Here is a 16,702-nt window from a genome sequence, read left to right as displayed (position 1 = left end):
AACTCCTTGGAGGCTGCTTTCTTTGGAATACTTATAGGAGACCTTATCGCTGCAGTCCCTTGTCTAGACTTGGCTGTTTGCCCTCTCCTCCAGGTTTTTATGACTGATCACTGAGTCTGTGGCATGGTAGGGCTACCTCTGTGGGGCCAAGTGTGACGAGATTGCTGGGGTGAATGATCAGTCACTGATGCTGGGGACAGACGTCTGGGCTCCTGGGACTCTCTGGCAGTGACTAATGTGGAGGAAGCAGCTTAGGTCATGATCTCAACAACTGTTTAGCCTTTTCCTGCCTCTGGGAGGTAGTGAGAGGTGTTCTAGACCTGTGGGCCTTCCCGTGGGTGTTTATTGAGCACCTACTGCTGCCTTGCCCTGTTCAGACCCACACTTAGGCCTGAAGAAACGTTTCTCTAATCAACCTCGTGAACCAATGTGTCAAGTGAGACCCAGGATCATTAGAGCAGAAAGAAGCATAATAGTAGTTTCCTGCTCCTGTTGTCACCCCACCCCCGCCCATGCACACATGGGTGGACACACACACACACACACACTTTTTTAAAGCATTAAACTTTTAGATTTTTTTTTATGTGTGTAAGTGTTTTGCCTGAATGTATGTCTGAGATCCCCACAAGAGTGCTGGGAACTGAACCTGGCTCCTCTGTCTGAACAAGGCCGGGGTGTCCTGGGGCTATGCGTTCCCTTTTCTTTCTCTTTCTAGCTTTCGGAGGCTGTTGTGTACCCTTGTGACCTTCCGCCATGGTCGAAGGCAGGAGCGTAACATCTCCCAATCTGACTCGACCCTCCCCATCCTGTAGACTTCTGACTCAGGCTGCTGCTGGGTGCCTTTTGTGATATGTCAGGCTTACTCAGATAATCCAAGATAATTTCTACTTCTCAATATTCTTTATTTCAGTGGTTTTCAACATGTGGGTCACGAGCCCTTTTGGGGTCGAACAATCCTTTCCAGGGTCACACGTTAGTTATCTCGAGTACCCAATATTTACATTACAATTCATAACAGTAGCAAAATTATAGTTATGACGTAACAATGAAAATAATTTTATGGCTGGGGACTGCCACACCATGAGGCAGTTTAAGGGAGCACAGCCCACCAGTCAGGAAGGTTGCCAACCCACTGCTTTCTTTGGTCACCTTGTGAAGACAAGGTTCCAAGGATTGGGATGTAAATGTCTGGGTGGGGGGGGGTGTCACTATTTGCCCAACAATAGAGTATACATTGGGAGGGTTTATGAATGATTGAAGCAGGCCAGTGTAGAGGAGCGGGGAGGGGGACTTTCAAGTGTGAGAGCCAGCATTGGTGACAGGCCTGGGTTGTGAGGGGAAGGAGCAGTGGGAAGGGGGAGAGTGTCCTCCCTCTGAAGCCAGGTGCCAGGGGCTTTCCTTCTCCTTGAAGGCCAAGCTGAGTTTTTTGGACGTCTGTCTGTAGGCCTGGTCTTCCTGTGGAATCCAGGTGGGAGGGCCCCACTGATAGGATCCTATCCCGGGCAACCGTGGCCTTGCCGCCTTCCACCCAGCCAAGGGCTCCTGCTGCTCCTGGGTGGTGAGAAAATGGATTCTCCAGAGAAATTGAGTCCCAGCCAGCTGGGCTGGGCTTGGGTGGCCCTGAAAGCCCGGTCACACGGTTCACACAACCTCTCCAGAACACACTGCTCACACCGGACACACTCACTCCCCTGGGATCGGCTCAGGGCTCAGGGCCCTCGAGAGTCTCTAGGAGGCGTGGAATGGGCGGAATGGCCTGTGAGTAACACACTGGGGACAGTGACAGCCACACCCCTGAGAGGCCTCCCTCCTCTGAGAACCTCTGAGGGGTATGTGTAGCTTTAAGAAAACACTGACAGAAGCGGGGGCTTCTGGGAACACTTAGGAGGTAAGGATGGTGTGGTGGGGTGTGGTGGGGTGTGTGGAGCTGTGGAGAGCGCACAGCCCGTGGTGTGTGGATCTCGCCTGAGATCTCTAAGGAAATTCACATTGCTTCTCGGCCTGTTTCAGTGGAAAAGTTGTGGCTGTTCCCTAGTGCTTCCTCCTGCCACCCTCTCTAGGGAGGTTCTGAAAGTAGAGTCGGGGTTGCTCTGGGGAAGGTCAAAGGTCCTTTGGCTGCTCTGATCTCCAGGGTTTGGGATGAGAGGCCAGAAGGCCAGTGGATGGAGGCTGGACTCTCTCTGTGGAGGACCGCTGCTTGCGAAGGGGCTGGATGAATTCTTCCCCCACAGGGACCCATGAACTTTGGATCAATTACTTGTGGAGCCCCCCCCCCCACCACCACCACCACCATACACTCCCTTTCTTTGTGCTGCTGAGTAGGTGTGGCACGTGGGGCTTCCTGTGTAGGGTGAAGGGTAATAGGTGAAAGAATGATTGGAACCCAGATATTTACTGGAGTCTCCAGCCTCCCCCCTGCCAGACTTGGGGTTCGTCCCACACATGCAGTTTATCTCTCCTGCCTTCTCTGCTTACCTCCAGAGGACGTTAGAACACATGTAGACAGTCCTCAGGGCTCTGTGGGAGGATCTTCTGTGAAGGGAAGAGTGTCTGAGTGACGAGGCCTGAGGACAGTGCAGAGCCTCTGTGGATTTGGGGGTATCCCCTTCTGGGTCAAACTGAGGGCACACTCTTGAGACACAGTTGGAAGGGAAAGGTATGGGCTTGGCTCCAGTCTGCTGTTAGGAATCCAAGGGGCCTGTTGCAGCCTGCCTGCCTCCCTGCCTGGGGACTCTGAGGGAAGGTCCTGGGGATGGAGTCATACACTCTAGGTGGGTGTGGGTGCAGGAAGGCAGTAGGTACATTTCAGTTTAGATACAGAAGGGGAAGAGGGAGGGAAAGAAGGAGAGAAGGAAGGATGGGTGGGTTTTGCTTCCCTGGATTCTTTGGGGGACGTTTCAAAGAGGGCTTCATGCGGTAGGACTTGAGATTCAGTTCTCCAGAAGGCTGGCTTATGGATTGATAACGTGTCGTCGTGTACTGCTAGGTCTCTGCAGGAGACCGCTGCAGGCTTGACTGTGGTGGGATAGGTGGGCTTGAGTCTTCGCTGCCTCTGCCGCTGCTTCTCTTTCCCCAGTAGACCTCCTCTTGAAAGACTTAAAAGTTTGAGCCTGGCAGTTCACTCCTTTTAATCCCAGCACTTGGGAGACAGATGTGGAGGATGGGGGTGTGTGGGGTCAGGGAGGATCTCAGCGTTTAAGGCCAGCTTGGTCTACAGAGCAAGTTCCAAGACAGCCAGGGTTACACAGGGAAACAGTGTCTCAAAAACAAACAAACAAAAACCCGAGCAAAGAAACTAAAGTTTGAGGAACCGAATTCTGGTTCTGGTTTAGGGTGAGTCTTCCACAGTGGGTGCTGATCATCAGATAGGAACGGCAGGTAGCTCTGCTGTAGGGTGCGTTTGGGTAGGATTTGGTTTAAGGGCGCACTCGGCAGTGACTCAGGGCAGCCTCCTGAATAGGATATGTCTTCCGTCAGCATCCTGTGGCTGGCTTAACCGTTCATTCTCAAGGTTTTTTGGACCTTCCTTTCTTGGCCTCTCTCTCTCCAGGAGAGAGACCCTTATAATCATTGGTAGGACCCCAGATCACTGCCAATCTAAATATGTCATCTGAGAAACTGAAAGTCTGACCCCAGGAATACCCTGCTCACCGCCTCCCTGTGACCCACGATCCCAGGGTCTGTACAGTCTGTTTTGTTCCAGTGCTAGAATAAGTCTGCAGAGGCCAGCCCCATGGTACAGATCCAGAAGCAGCCTTCTCAGTCCTTCGGATGGCCGTATAGGTCTCAGGCTTTCAAGTGTGTCCTTGTAGCTTATCCTAAATCAAAGCAGTGGCACCATGACTAATGCTTTGCTGGTGTGAGGTCCTTTAGTGTGATAGCAGCTGTGAGAGTGTGGAGTCCCAAGTGCCCAAGTGTGGCACAGCCCCATCCTCTGTACATCTGGACAAGGACACACAGAATAGCATCCATTGCAGGGTATTGCCAGGGACAGGGGAGACTTACTGCCCTGCAGCACCCAGACGGTTGAGCAGTGGGCACTCTGTTTTTTGGCTCCAGGGGATGCAGGCTGGAGGACTTTCAGCAGGACTGCTGGGTTTGCAATCAGAAAGCTGCATCTAACTAAAGAGTGACTCTCAGAAGGTACCTTTCAGAATAGACTAACCCCCTGATTGTGTGTGTGTGTGTGTATTTAATGGTGCTGTAGTGACTCTCACTGTAAGGCCGATAACCTGGCTGGCTGTGAAATCCATTTGGGACTTGGGTCTTTTCCATTTAGACTCCCCTCCGGAGTTGACCTGACCTAGGGGCTAATCTGAGAAAGGTCTCAGGTCATAAGTCCTTTGCCTGGTTCTTTTCTTTTCTTTTTTCTTTTCTTTTTTTTTTTTTTGCCTGGTTCTTTTCTAGCTGGGTCCGATCTGGGTGGAGGTCAAGGGCCGGGTAGCATTGGAGCCCTGGCTCAGTAGAAGAGGGTGAGCTGGTTTACATTAAAGGCTCTTGGGGGCTGGAGGGAGCAGCAGCAGCAGCAGCAGCAGCACACCTCTCTGGCCTGTCCCCCCTAAGATCATCAGTTCCTTTGCTGTAAGCAGAAGCAAACAGCAGAGCCAGCGCTAGTGCTGCCTCTGGGCTCTCACCATCACGTGACAGGCTTCTGTAGAGTACCTCACAGGGCTCTGCACAACCCCGTAGCTGAGACGCAGTGACCAAGGACTGACTCTTCTAATGGTCTGAGTGATTGTTGGACAAGTGGGTCTGAGCATGCTGAACTTTTACCTTAATACAGCAATAGCCTGGGCTATGGCTCCCTTGGCACAGTCCTTGCCTAGTATTTAGGAACCCCTGGGGTTGAGCCCCAGCACCCCATAAATTAGGTTGTGGTGGCATGTGCCTGTAATCCCAGGAACCAGGAGGCGTAGGTAGAAGGATCAGAAGTTCAGGGTCATTCCTTGGGAGCTAGCTGGGGGCTAGCCTTGGCTATTGGAGACACTGTCACAAAAAGAAGGGGGAAACAATCTAGTTAAAAATATCAACTTGGAGCCAGGTGGTGGCGGCGCACGCCTGTAATCCCAGCACTTGGGAGGCAGAGGCAGGCAGATTTCTGAGTTCGAGGACAGTCTGGTCTACAGAGTGAGTTCCAGGACAGCCAGGACTACAGAGAAACCCTGTCTCGAAAAAGCCAAATCCAAAAAAACAAAAAACAAAAGAACCCATCAACTTGTTTACCATGACTAGTCACCAGACTGGTCCTAATGATCCCTGACCGTGTAACCGGTAGCCCAGGGCAGAGTGGCTCAAGCTGATCTTAGGTCCACGTTGTGCGATAGCAGGAGACCTGAGGCAAAGAGTCCACAGCGGAGGCCTCCAGGGTCGTGGCTTCTGGACCTAGAGAGGATGCTCGAGAGAGAACTTATAGCTTGAGACTGGAAGCTTGAGTGCCACATGGAGTAGGTATGGAGAGATGATGCCAGGCAGAGAGGCAGCACCCACAAAAGGGCGGGGGCCAAATGCCCGGGTTTCTAGGTGAGAGCAAAGTCACAGGAAAATGGACTGAAGTGACAGCTGTTTATCGACGGGTCCTCCTGGGTCCTTGCCTGTGGGCCAGGTCTGGTCAGGTAGCTTCTGAGTCTCAGGTTGGAGTTAAGAACACTTGGGAGAGTAGAGGTGAGAAAAGAGCCTAAAGTTCTTCCTCCTCCTCCTCCTCTTCCTCTCCTTCCTCCCTCCCCACCTCCACCACCCAAGGAAAAGCAACGGAGAGCCGCATTCTGGCAGCCTTGGTCCCCTGGGTGGCGTGAGGGAGGCATTCTCTGTCTCTGGGCTGGGAGCAGTGGTGCCATCTGCTCGGGGAATAAAGTCCACCTGCGGCTGTGTTTGCCTCACCTGGGCGGGTGGGGGGGGGCGGGCGCAGCTTCCTGCCCGCTGAGCAGTTCTGTCCTGCCGTGCTGAGACTCAGCTGTGGCTCAGCCCAGGGGAATTTCCTGCTGTGACTGAGTCAAGGGCCTGCCTACAGGTGCCTGGGAGTGGGGCAAGGAGTCACCCTTGGCTCAGTTTGTCATCCTTTCTCTTCCTGGGTAGAGAGAAAGCCTCAGGTACAGGTGGAGACACTGGTGCCCTGAGATTTCCAGGCCTTCTGAGAGTATTACCAGCTGGTTGTACGAAATTAGGAGCCTGGGCTGGTGAGTAGAGGTGCCAAGCCTGGTGACGACTTGAAATTAATGGCTGGAGAGAACCATATACATATATATACCACATATGTATGTATGTGTGTGTGTGTATATATAATATATAAATATATATATGTGGTATATGTATATGCTATATATATATATACATATGTACACATATACACATATGTACACATATACACATAAAAATATATGTGTAATATTTTAAAAAAATATATTTTTTAAAAATGAGCCAGCTTTTGGCTGTGCAGTGACACTTAGCGTGGGCCCAGAGGGGCAGGCATGTGAGCTACACATTGTGATAGCCACCATTATCATCATGTGCTGATGGCTTGTGGACCATTCACTCTGCCACGTACCGAGCTCAGAGGGCAGGCAGTGGGTCGGGTCAAAGACATAGCTCCAGGGTCCGCTCTATTTTACTGGTAAAACCCGAGAGGCTAGCTGGGCGGTGGTGGCGCACACCTTTATTCCCAGCACTTGGGAGGCAGAGGCAGGCGGATTTCTGAGTCTACAGGCCAGCCTGGTCTACAGAGTGAGTTCCAGGACAGCCAGGGCTACACAGAGAAACCCTGTCTCGAAAAAAACAAGCAAAAAAAACCCAAAACCAACTAAACAAACAAAAAGCCCGAGAGGCTTTGCCTAAGTGGCTGGTTTGTCTAGTTTTCTTTCTTCCTTTTTAAAAATAATAGTTTTTTGATAGGGTCTCATGAGGACCAGGCTAGCCTGGGCTAGCTGTATGACTGAGGATAACCTTGAACTTCTGATACTCTTGCCTCTACTTCCCAAGTGCTGGGATCACCGTGCCTGGTTTTATACGGTGCTAAAACTTACAGCCTTGTGCATACCAGGCAAACACTTACCGTCTGAGCTCTAGTCTCAGCCCTTAGACCTGGGTTTGAGTTCTTCAGAAGGCGCTGAGACTATTGTGTTAGCTTAGGGCCTCATGTTTCTGTGAACTTACTGTCTTCTGGCGAGACCTTACTGTCTCCACCCCAGGAACAGTAGAGGGGAGATCTAGGACCCAGAAGGAACGGAACTTGAGCGACCGTACTAGTTAGTGTTTGTAGTTTAAGGCAATGGTATTCCCCCGGGTTTAGTTTTGTGTTTTTATTTTTAATTTATTACACTTATTTCCTTGGGAGGTGGCTGCCCGTGCCTTGGCACACATGGGAAGGTCAGAGGACAGCTTGCAAGCCTCTCTTCACCATATGGGTCTCAGAGATGGAGCTCAGGTTAGCAGATGTGGTGTCAAGAGCCTTTAACTGCTGAGCCATCTTGGTAGCCTTGCTTTTAAAATTGTGGTAAAATATGCAAAAGTGAAAATTTACGATCTTAACCATTTGTATTTGTAGTGCAGTGACATTGTGTACCTTTGTGTGATTACCACATGACCATCCACACTGAAACCGTTTCATCCCCTTATACTGAACTTTGTACCCACTCACAGTGACTTCCCATTCCCCTCCCTGTCTCTGGCAACCTCCCTTCCGCTTTCTGATTCTGCAGGTACTTGACCCTCCATCTGTCTGTTTTCCTCCAGAACCTCCCCGAGGTGACAGTCCCAGGCAGCGATGCCAGGATGCCCGTCTCTACTGCCCTCCACCAAGATGGCAGCCAGGAGCGGCCGCCGAGCCTAATGTCCACCACGTCTTCATCGGGCTCCTCCCGTGACAGCCACAGTGCCATGGAGGAGGCCACTGGCTCCGAGGCTTCAGCCCAGAATGGGACAGGCTCCCCTTGGGACCGGCATGCTCCCAACAGCAACAACAACTCCAGCAGCTGGCGGAACATGAAGGGACCGCTCTCCCCGTTCAACGGCCGCGCAGGAACAGGTCCTGCCCACCACAAACTCAGCTATCTGGGCCGGGTGGTGCGAGAGATCGTGGAAACAGAGCGCATGTATGTGCAGGACCTGCGGAGCATTGTGGAGGTGGGTGTTGAGGCTGGGAGGGACTGGCCATCTCTTCCAGAGGCCAAGGATGCTGGCCTCCAGTGGCCCATCTCTTTAGTACAACCTGTCTCTATAAATCTGCTTCCCTTAAGGCCCTGAGGAAGCTTTGGGGATCTGCCTGGAGGGGGCTCTTGGCCTCTCACGCTTCCTCATGATACCAAGCCGTGTCGGGAGGATTGCAGAATTTCCTGTAGGTGCTTGGGCACTGTGATAGCACAGGGAAGGGCTTTAGCCTGACTAGTGCTCTGTAGGGATTAGCGTGGGTAGGTATCCAGGTTCCCCACTCTGCTCTTTCCTGGCTGTGGAGCCTTGGGCATAGGCACCATGACTGGAGCCTGAAAAAAGATTAGGGATGGCAGAAGAAAAATGTTTCGTATATGGCACTTGGGGAAAGGTGACATGTGTCCTCCATTGAGAAACCTGTCTGGTGAGGAGGCAGGTGTGTGAGTCTGAGGCTATGCACAAAACCTGTTGACTTAAAGCACCGCAAATGAATTCTCTTTCAGACTGTTTGTTTTGATTAAGAAAAACTTGTGGGGCTGGAGACGTGGTTCAGTGGTTAACAGCACTTGGCTGCTTTCCCAGAGGTCCTGAGTTCAATTCCCAGCAGCTACATGGTGGCTCACAACCATCTGTAATGAGATTTGATTCCCTTTTCTAGTGTGCCTGAAGACAAAGCACTTATATATGTAAAAGACATGAATAAATAAATCTAAAAAGCTAGGAATGGTAGGGCTCGCACGCTTCTGATCCCAGCATTTCTGGAGGCAGAGGCAGGCAGATCTCTGTGAATTTAAGGGCAGCCTTGTCTGCAAATGGAGTTCTAGGACAGCCAGGGCTGTTACATAGAGAAAAACCTGGTCTCAAAAAAACAAAAAAGAAAAGAGAACACATTTATGTGATCGCAGCTGCGTGTGTGTGTGTGTGTGTGTGTGTGTGCGCGCGCGCGCGCGCGCAGTGGTTCTAAGGATTGAACTCAGGTTACTAGGCAAGTGTCTACCTGATGAGCCGTCTCACCAGCTCTTGGCTTGGTTTTTGGTTTTTTGTTTTCTTTAAGGTAGGATTTCCATGTGCAGCACCCGCTGGCCTTTAACTCAAGGTAGTTAAAGCTCTGCCTCCCGGGTGCTGGGATTACGGACAGTCATGGTACATTTTCTCTAGTGTCCTGGGGTTGCTTTGGCCTGGTTTCCTCCCATCACCTGCTTTCTGGCTGTGCCCTTTTCTCTGAGAAGGACACCAGCAATTAGACTTAGAGCCTCCTTAATATTAAATGATGTCATCTTGAGTAATTTAACTAATGTCTAAGACCCTTTCTCCAAATAAGGTTACATTCCAAGTTGCCAGGTAGATGTGTGTTTCTGGGTAAATACCCACCGCTCAGTACAGTGGCACTGCCTGCGGAGTGAGTGAGGTGTGATTAGGGGTGTTAGGTGATTAAGCCAAGGGGTGCAGGGCATTCACACCTCTCTCCACGCAGGACTACCTCTTGAAGATCATTGACACTCCCGGGCTCCTGAGACCAGAGCAAGTCAGCGCCCTCTTCGGGAACATAGAGAGCATATATGCCCTGAACAGGTATGCGCTTGGCCTGTTTTGTCGTGGGGTACACCTGGGGGCCTGGGGAGAGTCCCCAGATGGCTAGATACATGGGCCGTGTGACACATAGGTCTAGCTGTGGTGGTGGCGGCCGCGGTGGAAGTGGCAGCGGTGGCTGTGGGGAGTTGAAATCTATCCGTGCGCAAGATCTTGGGGCTAGGCTGGAAGAGGGCACCGGCTGGCCTCTCTCGGAGTTTATGAACGAGGGTCACGTGCTCGCAGGTGAAAGCACCTGACTCGGTGCTTCTCGTGGGTGGCTCTTTTTTTCTATATCATCTTTTTTTTTTTTAAACCAGTAGCCTTTTTTTTTTTTAAGATTTATTTATTATATGTAAGTACACTGTAGCTGTCTTCACACACCAGAAGAGGGCGTCACATATCTTTACAGATAGTTGTGAGCCACCATGTGGGTGCTGGGATTTGAACTCATGACCATTGGAAGAGCAGTCAGTGCTCTTACTGGCTAAGCCATCTCTCCAGCCCCCTTTCTATATCATCTTGCACATCTTATAGTGTATTTCACTTCCTTCCCACGAATCCCAAAGGAAGGAAGGACTCTCTGAAGGTCTGACCTGTTACAGTAGCTTCTCAGCTTGTGGGTTCTGAACACTTTGGCGAACCTTTGTCTCCAAAAATATTTACATTACAATTCATAACACTAGCAAAATTGCAGTTATGAAGTAACAGCGAAAAGATTTTAGAGTTAGGGTTGCAGGGGGGGGGTGTCACCACAACATGAGGCACTGTATTAAAGGGTCACAGCATTAGGAAGGTTGAGAACTACTGTATTAGGATATCACACAGGCCAGGCAAAAAAAAAAAAGTGAAGATTCAGCCTGCTGTTCTGGGACCACAGACACTCAGACAAGGGTATTGACAAGAAAAATAGTTCAGAGGGCAGCAGCTGACAGGGCAGGACCTTCCTCCAGTCCCTTGCAGCTAAGGAGTCTGGGCAGTGTGTAGTTAGGAGGGTAGGGTGCACACAAAACCTAGGAAGGAGGAGGGAAGGGAATGGAGGGGAGAGACGACATGTCTCCAGTTTATCCCAGTGCTCCCACCCGAGATCAGAGTGCTGTCTCCTCCTGGCTCTGCTTCCTGCACACTCCCAGCTGGGAGCGGTCTTGGCTCCCTTCCTCTCTTCTCTCCTTTAATCTCCGCTTTTGTGTGTTTGACTCCCGCCTACAGAGGAGCTGTGTTCCTTCCCAAGGTGGGTACTGGTGTCCCCCCTTCCTCTGCTGCTTGCTGAGCATGTGGGTCTCTGGTTGTTTGTGGCGTTCTGAATACTTTCTGTGGTGTTCCCGGGGGCAGGGTTTACTCAGGATAGAAGCCGTGACTCACAGCATGACGCGAAGGATGGCTGTGTTCTGTGCCTGAGGAGGTGGGCAGGGGGAATGTAGCTACTGAGGAAGGGGTCTCATGGTCTCTTTCCCCTCCCACAGCCAGCTTCTCAGAGACCTGGACAGCTGCAATAGTGACCCAGTGGCGGTGGCCAGCTGCTTCGTGGAAAGGGTAAGAGTGACCCTTGTCCTCCCTCCTTGTCCTGTGTTTCTGGGATAGGAGATCCCAATATAAGAGGATGCTTAAGTACTGGGCATCCCTGTCCAGGGCTGCTGGGTGGATGGGATGCCAAGATGGCTCTGCAGGCTCTCAGGGATGAGAAGTCTGTGCCCAGGAGTTGGGAACCGGTCCTTCCCCACCCCACCCCTCTGCCCCCATGTCTAGTCCTCTGAGTATCTCCCTGAAATCGTTTCCTTTTTTTTTTTTTTTTGCTCTTTTCTTAGAGCCAAGAGTTTGATATATACACCCAGTATTGCAACAACTACCCCAAGTGAGTAATTTGGGTAGAGAGGGAGAGCTGGGCCATTTGATGAGTGTGGGCTTCCTGCCTCCTCACCAGACCCTCCCCAGATGCTGACGCCCATCCCCACCCTCCCAGCTCAGTGGCCGCCCTCACAGAGTGCATGCAAGACAAGCAGCAGGCCAAGTTCTTCCGGGACCGCCAAGAGCTGCTGCAGCACTGTCTGCCTCTGGGCTCCTACCTGCTCAAGCCAGTCCAGCGCATCCTCAAGTACCACCTGCTGCTGCAGGTAGCTCAGGCCCTCTCTCCAGGCCGAAGACGCACCCGTGCCAGGGGGTGGGGCAGGGCCTTGGAATCGGGCTTCGCTCAGACACCTGTCATTGTCTAGGAAATTGCCAAACATTTTGATGAGGAAGAGGATGGCTTCGAGGTGGTAGAGGATGCCATTGACACCATGACATGCGTGGCCTGGTACATCAATGACATGAAGAGGAGGCATGAACACGCAGTTCGGCTACAGGTGCTGTGGGCTGGAAGGAAACAAGGCTTGAAAGAAGGAGTATTGCGTGCCACTGAGCGTGGCTGACTTGGGGCGTAGTGTCTGAGGAAGCCTTTGGGGGTGGCGTCTGTGTGAGCTTCCTGGGAACAGTCAGACCTGACTCTGGGTGTTGGTGGGGCCTCTGCTGCAGGAGATCCAGTCACTACTCATTAACTGGAAGGGACCTGACCTGACCACCTATGGGGAACTGGTCCTGGAAGCCACCTTTCGTGTGCACCGTGTGCGCAATGAGAGAACTTTCTTCCTCTTTGACAAGATCCTGCTCATTACCAAGAAGCGAGGCGATCACTTTGTCTACAAGGGCCACATTCCGGTAACTCTGCTGACCTCTCTTCTGCTGCCGTCTCTCTCCCCATGGACCCCGGCCCTAGCTTCCTTCTAGCTTCATCAGGCTCCGCTGCCATCTTCTGAGACTTGTCTCAAGGCTTGGGATCCCCCTCTCTCCTGCTTAATTAATCTTGTTCTCTGCTCCCCCACCCCCCACAGTGTTCCTCACTGATGCTGATCGAAAGCACCAGAGACTCCCTGTGCTTCACCGTCACCCACTATAAGCACAGCAAACAACAGTACAGTATCCAGGTGAGGAGGGGTTTGGGGGAGGGGCTGGGGCCAAGACTTCCAAGCACACATGCATGTGACCCCCTGTTCCCTGCCCCACACCCTAGCGTCTCCATCTGTAAAGCGAGATCATCAGGGGTACCTCTCCGAGGTACAGACAAATCCTAGCACAGCCCCCCCGCCCCCACTCTTTCAGCCCCTTGGGACAAGTACTGCGTATGTTGGAAAGTGTTGACCTGAACTAATAAACCCGGTTCCTTCCCCTTGGGCCCTCCTAGGCCAAGACAGTGGAGGAGAAACGGAGTTGGACTCACCACATCAAGAGGCTCATCCTGGAGAACCACCATGCCACCATACCCCAGAAGGTCGGCTCCTGGGGTACACTCAGATGGGCTTCAGGGAAAGCAAGCGTGACCCCTGACCCCGCTCCCAGGAATCTGCTAGAGCCTTTCTTATGGCTTCAGCGCACTGCAGGCCGCAGGCGTTGTACGCTGCAGATATGCAGGCCATGGCAAGAAGCTGTGGAGTCCTCTGGGCAGGCAGGGTGCAGTCAGGTGATTACCACATGGGTTTCCTTTCCTTCTAGGCCAAGGAAGCCATCTTGGAAATGGACTCATATTGTAAGTTACCCTTTTCTGCCTCTTTCTTCCCTAAATGTGTACATTGTTAAGTCAGGCCAAATATTAACTAATATGTTTATCTAGGAGCAAGAAAGATGGGGACTTAGGGTGGGGAATAAAAATATGGAGTGAAAGAAATAAATTAATTAAAAATAATAATATTAAAAGAAAGATGGGGGTTCTTTCTGTTAAGGGCAGGGGATCAGTTGTGTAATTAGTGACATGGTCCAACTGAATGGCTGGGCTCTCAGTGCTTGAAGCAACCAGTTGTAAGAAGTTAGAAGATGGCGGACCTCCAGAGTGGTATCCAGGACCATCAGGAGCTGGTATGGGCAGCTTCTAGTTAGGCCATTGGGGAACCAGAGACCTAATTATTTTCTTCCTGGCTACAGATCCCAGTAGGTATCGCTGTAGCCCGGAGCGGATAAAAAAGGCTTGGTCCTCCCAGGATGAGGTGTCTGCCCACGTGCGCCATGGACGTCGGCAGTCTGGTAAGGGATAGCTGTGTGGACAAGAACTTTCTTTATAGGATCCTGGCCCAGGCGGGGATCATCTGCAGCAACATAGTGGTGCGTTGCTGTCTTCGAAAGCCTGGGGACGACAGCAGGGTGGGTTGGCGGACGTCTGTGGATCATTTCTTCCCGTGCTTCTGCTCACCAGGGCTGTCCGCCTGCTCGAGGCCTGGGGAGATTTGTTCTTCAGGATTTGTCACCTCTCCTTAGCCATCTGAACCCCCTTGCGTTGCTGTTCAGCCAGAGTAGCACTTGGCCATCATGGAGAGTTTGTCAGTTCAGGTCTCGAGTGACAGACAGCAGAGGCTGGGAGGGAGGAAAAAACGCTTAGACCGAGTGGCACCAAATCCAGACAGGAAATATTTATTTTGGGTCATGCCGTTTTCCTCTCCTGGGTTTTCTTCCATGACGGGATTTGCTAATGTGCTCATGGAGTCATTAGAATGAAGCGTCTGTTTAGAAAGAGAAAACCTTGGTTTTTTAAGTCTTAGCTCTGCCCCGATGATGTGGGATGTGGATGTTTCTGTGATCGATTCTACTTTTTTTTTGGCTCTGTATTTCTCTGACTTAACAATGAGTCTGAGCCCCAGATGCAGATCTGGATTAAGCTGTGGGAGTCTGGAAATGAGATCTACCCTACAGTAGCTTGGAACAGACGCTTTGAGATCAAGGATATTGTCTTGGTTGGATTCATGAGTGCGTGGGTCTTGACTGGCTTACCCCTGCAGGGTCCTTGAACACTTGGGGTTAATATCTAAACTTTGGCCTTTGAGAAGGTGGAGCCAGGTGGTCTCTGGGAAGTTTTCATATTTGCAATGTTTGGTATTATTCCAGGTGGCTCCTTTCTAGGCTAACCTAATTTGGCTATTTAAATTTTATGATTAAAAGCCTCAAACTGGGGTGTTGCTTTATTGGTCACAGGCCTTCTGTATTTCTCTTCCCTTCTGTAATTCTCTCACTTTCCCTCTAACGGTGCCTCTTAGCTTGCTGTAGCTTAGCACTAGAAGAGTCTAGCAATGGTAGTTGCTTTTCTGGTACTGTGATAAAATACTCTCCCCAAAAGCACCTTAGGAGAGGAAAGGATTCATTCAGCTCACACTCTGTTGAGGGAAGTCAAGGCAGGAACTTGAGGCAGCTCCGCTTGCTATTCCACATATTACCTCTGACGAAGGAACTCGCTTCACAGCTGAGAAGTACAGCAGGAGCCATGGAGGAGGAGGAGGAGGAGGAGGAGGAGGAGGAGGAGGAGGAGGAGGAGGAGGAGGATGCTTGCTAGCTGACTCTCTCTCTGTGGCTTATGCTCAGATAGTTTCTTTTTTTACAGCCTAGGGAATGGTGCCTCCCACAGTGGGCTGTGTCCTACATTACCCCTCAGAGACATGCCCACAGACCAACCTGAGAAAGACGGCTACTCATTTGAGACTTTCAGGTGTTTCTAGGCTGTGGCAAGTTATTGCCAATTAGGACAGCTGTGGTGTTAATGGTCTGTCATGGCATCAACATGAGAACTTTAGCTCTGATAGGGATAGAGCTTAGTGGCCGAGAACTTGGCTAGTGTGCCAAGGCTCTAGGTTCAAGTCCTCAGTACCACCAAAGACAAATAGTGCCTCCCAGCCAGGTGGTGGTGTTTCACACTTTAATCCCAGTACTCAGAAGGCAGAGGCAGGTGGATCTCTGAAGTTTGAGGCCAGTTTGATCTACAGAGTTCTATGACCAGCCAGGACTATATATAGAAAACCCTGTTTTAAAAAAAAAAAAACAACAACAAACAAAAAAGCCACCCCCCAAACTAGAAAACGCACACAACACACCACCACCAGCAGCAACAGCTCTGAGGCACAGCTCTGTGAATGTATTTAAAGCCATTGGTGTGTGTACTTTACACAGGTGGTGTGTATAGTGTGTGAATTACAGCTCAGTAAAACTGTTGTCTTTCTACCTTGAGACAGCAGCTGTCCAGGATGGTTGGGAACTGAGCAGCTATACAAGGCTGAAGTTTCTATGTGCCTGAGATTTTAGCCTGTCACTACTAAGAGAGTCGGCTTTTTAAAGACCTGTTCATTTTTCAGTTGCACTTTTCCTGTTCTGGAGCTGGTGCTGCAGTGCTACTGCTGGTGTGCACACCAGCTGCCAGATGTGATGGGCAGCACTGCGGTTGCCATGGCGATGGCCTGTATTTGAGGTTCATGTTCATTATGACCTGTCTTCCATGATACTGAGGAGTGTCCACCCTCTTGTTCCTAGCATGTTCCCTATAGTGGCTCCTCTTTCTCCATGTGGTAGAGATCAGCTGAGGGATTTGGAGGAATTGTGTGTAAAAGCAGACCTTGGAGTCGCAGAGGAGGAAGGACCAAGACCACACGCCTAGACTCTGGGTCTGTTCCTCCTTCTCCTCCTCCTCCTCTTCTTCCTCCTCTTCCTCCTCTTTCTCCTTTTCCTCCTCCTCCTCCTCCTCCTCCTCCTCCTCCTCAGCTATATCAGACAGACAGAGCCACCTTGGATAAGCAAGATCTGTCATAGCTTTTAAACTCTTAAATATTTTTCTTAAAAGGTTTCAACGGAAAGAATAGAACATTTCTATTTCCCAAACCTTTAATTTTAATTTAATACTACATGTATTTCTCTCTGTGTGTAATGTGTATATTCAAGTGCTATGGCCTTCCACCACGCGTGTTCTGGGGTGTGCCTAGCCTGATGAGCCTTCTTCCTCATTATAAAATCAAGTGAGGGTGCTTGGTGAGATAAAGCTGATAAAGTGCTTGCCACATAAGAATGTGGTCCTGGGGGCTGGAGAGATGGCTCAGAGTGTTAGAGCACTGACTGCTCTTCCAGAGGTCCTGAGTTCAAGTCCCAGCAACCCCTTGGTGGCTCACAACCCCCTGTAATGGGGTCCGATGCTCTCTTCTGGCATGCAGGTATCCAT

At 50.9% G+C, this 16,702-nt stretch overlaps 1 protein-coding gene across 9 annotated transcripts in view; it reads left to right on the top strand.

Moving 5' to 3' along the window:
- The window catches only part of Plekhg3 (pleckstrin homology and RhoGEF domain containing G3), a 45,709-nt gene that overhangs the window by 18,406 nt on the left and 10,601 nt on the right, over positions 1-16,702 (top strand). For 8 of the 9 annotated variants that reach the window (XM_052185615.1, XM_052185616.1, XM_052185614.1 and 5 more), the window contains 11 exons: positions 7,726-8,115; positions 9,614-9,711; positions 11,172-11,241; positions 11,514-11,560; positions 11,669-11,819; positions 11,919-12,050; positions 12,220-12,402; positions 12,576-12,668; positions 12,926-13,012; positions 13,234-13,267; positions 13,660-13,758. In XM_052185615.1, the coding sequence (XP_052041575.1) occupies positions 7,765-8,115; positions 9,614-9,711; positions 11,172-11,241; positions 11,514-11,560; positions 11,669-11,819; positions 11,919-12,050; positions 12,220-12,402; positions 12,576-12,668; positions 12,926-13,012; positions 13,234-13,267; positions 13,660-13,758 (1,345 nt within the window). In that variant the 5' untranslated portion in view covers positions 7,726-7,764. Of the gene's footprint in view, positions 1-3,760; positions 3,784-7,725; positions 8,116-9,613; positions 9,712-11,171; positions 11,242-11,513; positions 11,561-11,668; positions 11,820-11,918; positions 12,051-12,219; positions 12,403-12,575; positions 12,669-12,925; positions 13,013-13,233; positions 13,268-13,659; positions 13,759-16,702 lie in introns of those variants that run through there. The other variant, XM_052185620.1, reaches the window with a different exon arrangement.

This window comes from Apodemus sylvaticus, chromosome 6 (genome assembly GCF_947179515.1).
Source record: "Apodemus sylvaticus chromosome 6, mApoSyl1.1, whole genome shotgun sequence".
In the NCBI taxonomy this organism is placed as follows: Eukaryota; Metazoa; Chordata; class Mammalia; order Rodentia; family Muridae; genus Apodemus; species Apodemus sylvaticus.
Note: the sequence above shows the minus strand (reverse complement) of the source record. Positions and strands in the feature narration are given on the sequence as shown.